General features: G+C 28.0%; 1 protein-coding gene across 1 annotated transcript; it reads left to right on the top strand.

Moving 5' to 3' along the window:
• Nucleotides 1-2,989: 2,989 nt before the first annotated feature.
• LOC130933057 (uncharacterized) lies at nucleotides 2,990-5,844 on the top strand. Its single transcript, XM_057862558.1, has 3 exons — nucleotides 2,990-4,602; nucleotides 4,720-5,116; nucleotides 5,209-5,844. The coding sequence occupies exons 1-3, from the start codon at nucleotides 3,494-3,496 to the stop codon at nucleotides 5,602-5,604; spliced, it is 1,902 nt and encodes a 633-aa protein (XP_057718541.1). The 5' UTR covers nucleotides 2,990-3,493; the 3' UTR covers nucleotides 5,605-5,844.
• The last annotated feature ends 710 nt before the right edge of the window (nucleotides 5,845-6,554 follow it).

The following is a 6,554-nucleotide window of genomic DNA, read 5'->3' as shown; positions in this document are numbered from 1 at the left end:
GTGAGTCTAAGTATTATTAAGTTATTTATGGTCACATTGAGTATATATGTTTGATTTATTGAAGAAAGTAGATTACTAAAACCAATTAATAACTATTTTAGAGTTAATATATTTAATACTAACTTAAGAAAAAAGAAATAATGTTATATTTTTATTAATCAAATTATTATAATTTAAATTAATCTTAACAAAATAATTTAAAATTATAATTTCAATTTTATCACGTGCATGACACGGGTTAATACACTTGTTTTATATAATAAATTAATACAAATTTAACTTTGAAAATTAAATTTAATAAATGTTACATTATATTTACACCAAAATAAATTATTTTAAAGTTAAAATAATATCATATGATATAAAAAGTGTAACACCCTATCACATAGAACTTTACACTTAAGTTCGTAAATAAGAAATTGTGAGGTATTACGACTTCCAAAAATAAAATTACATACATAGATATATATAAAAAGAAATTTAACTAGGAGTCTTGAAGAAAAAATTAAACAAAACAATCAGCACTCGCGTCGCACACGAATCATAAGGAAGCGAAACACACATAAAAAGGAAGCGAACACAGCTTTTGTTGTGTGAGGACTAAATTAGTAATTAATTCCATTTTGAACAAATGACTAAATGTATGTACACAGAACGATAGTGTTAAAAATTTTAAAAATTTCATCTTTAGTAATTTAAATTTAATTATATATTAAAAAAAATAAAATTTATTAATATGTAATGGTGAAAAAATTATTAAAATCCACGATGGACATGAATCATGTTTAGCGACAATTGTGTTAGCAAATCATGTTTAATGAGTTATATGTACAATTTTAAAAATTTACTATCCTGCCATTATCTATGTGTTAAAGAATACTATTAAATTTATAAGTAAACAGTGATAAGATATCATGTAATTTGTGTTTTTGTAAAATAATTATCCTACCACAATTTACGTATTAAAATATAGTATAATATTCTTAGTAAATTATGGTAGAATAACAAGATTTATGAATAATATTATTATTATCTATGTATAAATTATAAAAGATAACGTATATATAATGAATTTTGATTTACGTAATTTAGTAATTATAATCTTTTTTAATATTAAAATAGCCAAATGTGTTTTTTTGGACATATAGTACAATAGAATAAGAAAAATCTAATATCATTAGATAATAAATTTAAATCTTTATATTATGAACTAATTTTTTTTATAAAAACTAAAATTAAAAATATATTGATTGAAATCAATTCAAAATCCATGAATTAGACTTACTAAAGCCACTAAAAAAATAAATATTCTTTCTTTGTCATTAAATTATTAGATATATATTTTTTGTCTGAATTTTTTATTTTTAAAAAATTAGATGTCGAACAAATATTTTAAAAGATTTGAATGAAAATGTTGTCAGAATTGTATTTTTAAGTTTTTCAAATGACAAATTAAAAGTAAAAGAATTATTTTAAAGAAAAATTAGTAAGAAGAGCTAAATATTTTTAATTGTAATATTAATATTTGAAAAATAAATTTTATTTTTATATATGTTATTTAACTTATTTTAAATATGTATTTTATATTTTAAATTTAATTTTAATATACATGTTAGGTTTATAAATTATTTTAAAAATAAAATTGTAAATAGCTATATCATCATTGTCTTATTTCAATTTGTTATCCTCCTCCCTAGTTATTTTTATCCAAAAGTGAACATAGACATGATAAAATTAGATTTATTCTAACCTAAATCCAACTCTAAATATTTATCATATCTGTAATTCAAGTATAATTTTAATTTTAGACTCAATGAAATCTCATTATATTTGGATCACAACCATACCAAATAAAATAAAGATGTAATACAGTAATTATAATTTATAAAAAAATAAAAAAAATTTATTTGTTAGTTATTACCAAAAATTGGTATTTAAATTTCTCCATAAATTTTAATTCGGTGTAATTTGAAAATTTAAGAACCAAATTAAATATATTTTTTTGTCAAAGATCTTATTCTCTTTTGAAATAATTGTAAAAAATCGATTAAGATTTTTCTCTTTTTCTTTTAAAAGATCTTACCCAATCACTTAAAATTTAAAAATCAAAACTCACTCAAATTCGGACCGAACCAAACCTTGTACACCCTACCTCTATCTTAATCGTGTTCTTGTAGTCTTGTTTTACTTGTTCTTATAGCTAAACTAATTTTTTAACTAAATACTTTTAAAATAATTTTTAAATTAAAATAAGTCATATTAGCAATCATGGAGGATAACTTTTTTTTAGTAAAGAACGCTTTTCAATAAAAGAACAAAATTTAAAGATAAGTGTAATTTTAGTCTAATAATTTAATAATATATTTTTAGTCTATAATTTTAAATACTGTTAGCTAAAAATTTAGCATTTTTTTAATAAAAAAATAAAATATTATTTTAATTTTAATATTTAATCAAATTTTAATTTGTCCTTAAAATTTTAAACATTATTTTTGTTCTAAAATATTTTAAATAAATTTAATATTATCTTCCTATTAAATTTATGTGAATAGTTAAGAAAAAAATGATGTGAACATCAACAACACTATTTATAAATTATATCTTTTTTCTTGTATTAAAAAAATATAGTTAAAATCTTGTACTAATTTTTCTTATAAAAAAAATTCTAAATCATATCAATCAATCATAAAAAAAAACTTTTTTGTCGGTGATTATTGGTTAACACTAAACTTATTTGAAAATTTGGAACTGAAATCACATGTTTAAAATTTTTTAGAATTAAAATAAAACATTAAAAATGTTAAGAACTGAATTAACACTTAACCCAAAGATTAGGACCAAAATAATACTTTGTTCTAATGAAAATAAATTTGCATGCAGGCACGTGAGCTAATACTAACGGACACGTGAGCTAACACAAAGTATTAGTAATTAGCAGAAAGTATCTATTTATCTAAAGTTCTAAACCTGCAACTTTTCAGTTCTTCAACTTCAACTACATTGCTTGCTACAAAATTCTTCAGTGTAAGTGTAAGCTGTTAGATTAGATTATGACATTCATCTAATTCAATCATCATACATAGGTTTTGAACAAACCAATCAGCTTAGCTTCCCATGCAAAAACTTCTTCTTTTAACTCTTAGCTTCTCTGGGAGCATAAGCACGTAGGATCGTAACTTCATGGCAGCGCAGAATCGTAGAATCGCACGATTCTAACGATTCAAACGATTCAACATAAACAAATCGATTTCACTGCAAGCCCATTTTTGGAGCCCAATTCCTCTGAACAGAACACTCTCTTCAACTTCAACCCTAAATTTCCAACCTTTATATAAATGTTCTAGCTTTCCCGCGTTCTCCCTCGTAATGCCCTAACCGCATTTCATCGAAATCGTGTTAGGGTTTCTGTTTCTGCTATTCTGAGTTCGAAAACACTAAAAAGGTCAAGTCTTTTATCTTGTTCTGTTGACTATTTTTGCTTTCACTTGAAAAAATGGCTCTTGTTGGTTGTGGGAAGAGGAAGGGGAAGGATTTGGAAGAGAAAAATGGGGTCATTGTGAAGAAAAGAGGGAACGATGTTGATCATTCTATCGTGGGTGATAGTGAAGAGATTCTGAGAAAAGAAATATGTCAGAAAGTTGCTACCTTTCTAGTCATGAGTGGCATTCCTTTGAAAGCTGTGAAAAGTGTTGAGTTTCAAAAGATGTGGGAATCAGTTGCACGTTGTGGCCCTGGATACATTGCACCTTCTATTGAAGATCTCAGAGGGAAGCTTTTGAAGTATCAAGTGGCAAGAATCAAGGAAGCAATTGAGGATCACAAGATCAAGTGGAAGAGAACAGGGTGCAGCATTTTGATTGATAGCTGGAATAACGGGTATGGAATGACCATATTCAACTTCTTTGTTAACAGCCCTAAAGGTACGGTTTTTCTGAAATCTGTTAATGCTACTAATGTTTGCAACAATGTTGATGGTATCTTTGAGATGATTGATGGTGTTATGAATGAGGTTGGTATTGAAAATGTTGTTCAAGTTGTGACAAAAAATGAAGATAGTTTTAAAGCTGCTGGAAAATTGTTGATGGAGAAAAGAAGTACTATTTTTTGGATGCCTTGTGCTGTTCATTGTATTGAATTGATGTTTGAGGAATTTGAAAAGAAGTTGAAGGTTCATAGAGAGACCATTGCTAATGGTAGGAGGATTACTACTTATATATATTCCAGAGCTTCTGTGATTGATCTGTTGCATTACTTTACCAAGGGAAAGGATTTGATTAGGCCGGCTGCGACTCGTGGTGCGACTTCTTATCTGACTTTAGATTGTCTCAATCGCAACAAGGATGCATTGGAGAAAATGTTCACTTCGAAATCATGGAAATCCAGTGCTTTCTCAAGATCAAGAAGTGGGAAAGAGGTTGAGAATATAGTTATGGATAGCAAGTTTTGGAAGAACATTGAGATTTGTTTGAAAGGTGCTAATCCTCTTATTAAAGTGCTTCGATTGGTGAATTCGGACGAAAAACCAGCCATGGGTTTCGTTTATAAAGAAATGATGCAAGCAAAAGAAAAGATACAAAGTGCCTTCAATTCTGTCAAGCAAAGGTGCATTGTCTATGTTTTCTTATTCACTACCAATTTTAATTTCATTTGTGCTCTCGTAGAATTTATTATTTGTCGTTGAACTAACTTTGATTCTTTTAATCTTTTTTCATTATTTAGATACATGCCTTTGTGGAACATCATTGATGAAAAATGGGATAAAGAAGTTCATAGGCCTTTGGAAGCTACTGCTTACTACCTCAACCCTCAATTTCACTATAGCCCTGATTTCAAAGATGATTTTGATGTTAAATATGGACTATATAGTTCTTTGTGTAGGACGGTAGCAATTAAAGCTGATGCATGCACGGTTGATCGTCACCTTGAAGAGTTCAAGAATGCAAGAAATGCCTTTGGAAGTGAATTAGCCAAGTCTGCTATTAAAACCAAAAAGCCAGCAGAGTGGTGGGACTCTTATGGATCTGAATTTCCCGAGCTTCAGAATTTCGCCATTCGTATACTGTCCTTGACATGCAGTGCTTATGGGTGTACAACCAATTGGGATACTTTTGATAAGGTAAAAGTACTATATTTGAAACACAACTAGTATTTCACTCTGAAAATTAACAATTCAGACTTGTATTTAGTTCTGTTTTCTTATGTGTTTAGGTTCACTCAAAGAAAAGGAGTCGTCGTAGGCAGAAGACATGGAATGATGTATTGTTTGCGATGTCCAACTTAAAAGTGACCGATGAGAAGAAGGAAAGCAAAGCGTTTGCGTATAGCATGGAAGACATTGCTTCTGATGATGAATGGTATGTAGAGAACATTGAAAGTTCATCTAATAATGAAGAACCAGAGCTGTACGATGCAGAATTGATTATTCCAGCTGAAGATGATACACGAAAAGATCAATATGGTTATATAGATGACTTGAGAATTCCTGATATTGATTCTGACTTTAATGATGATGATGATGATGATGTTGCTAATGATGATTATGGAGATGATGATGTCATGGAAAGTGATGGAGATGACATGGAAGATGATGATTACGATGATTGATGCAAACACATTGTTCAAGTCTTGCATGAAGTATTATGTTCTCCTATATATATAGTTAAAACAATGTCAGTTTTTAATGTTTCAAGTGTTTTCTTTTCTGGTTGACATGTTCATGTTCTAAGTGTTTAATGTGGTGACTTGTCTCTTGTAAGAAAACTTAACCTGTGATGTCTTTTGGATTAGAGTTTATTTAACATGTTTGTTTTGATTTTAAATTTCTTGTGGACTAGCCTTAGTTTTTGTTGTTATTGCTTGTTTGTTTTATATTAATAGTTTTAGAACCAATTGCAATATAGAAATCTCTAAGAATTGCCACCCTTACAAGAAAAGTATCAATGTTTTCTCCTCATTCCTTGAGGAAATTAAAGTATTAGGATCCTATCAGTGTATAAGTTAGTTACCATTAGTAAGAACAAGAGAACTAGTTATAACAATTATCTCCTCATCTTGTTATCTGTGGTTAAAGATTCTTAATACCATTGCCAATTTTCATTCCAGTTTGACTTTTTTTTTTATCTTGCTGATATTGAAGTGATAAGTATCCTTGGTTAAAATCCATCCATTTGTGAAATCATAAAACACCTAAGCAGATCACTTGTTTTGGATAATATCATCAGCTTTCAGATTATTCCAAGTCCAACAAAAATCTAAATTCTTTGTAAACTGTAACCACGTCTCAGAATTTTAGACACTATATCACAAACTCAGATACGCATCTATACAAACACAACTATAACTTCATTTGCGGTCTCACATCTTTTGAACTAACCCAAACTATCTTGCCCCATTCACATACCATAAACAAACTTGCTATGTGGAAATAAATAAAACTCGTTGCATAATCAGATTATTACATTAATTTGAAATGGAAAAGTATAGAGTACTAACATGTTATCCGTCAACTTATTGTTAACAATAATTAATTATTATATTTTAAATACATATATAAA

This window comes from Arachis stenosperma, chromosome 6, assembly GCF_014773155.1.
Source record: "Arachis stenosperma cultivar V10309 chromosome 6, arast.V10309.gnm1.PFL2, whole genome shotgun sequence".
NCBI classification, from domain to species: domain Eukaryota; kingdom Viridiplantae; phylum Streptophyta; class Magnoliopsida; order Fabales; family Fabaceae; genus Arachis; species Arachis stenosperma.
This window is presented reverse-complemented; position numbering and strand designations above follow the sequence as displayed.

Excerpts from the sequence above, each read along its gene's own strand:
- LOC130933057 (XM_057862558.1), top strand. The coding sequence starts at position 3,494 with ATGGCTCTTGTTGGTTGTGGGAAGAGGAAGGGGAAGGATTTGGAAGAG. Across the intron at positions 4,603-4,719 it reads TTCAATTCTGTCAAGCAAAG|ATACATGCCTTTGTGGAACA; the intron begins GTGCATTGTCTA and ends TTCATTATTTAG. Across the intron at positions 5,117-5,208 it reads ATTGGGATACTTTTGATAAG|GTTCACTCAAAGAAAAGGAG; the intron begins GTAAAAGTACTA and ends TTATGTGTTTAG.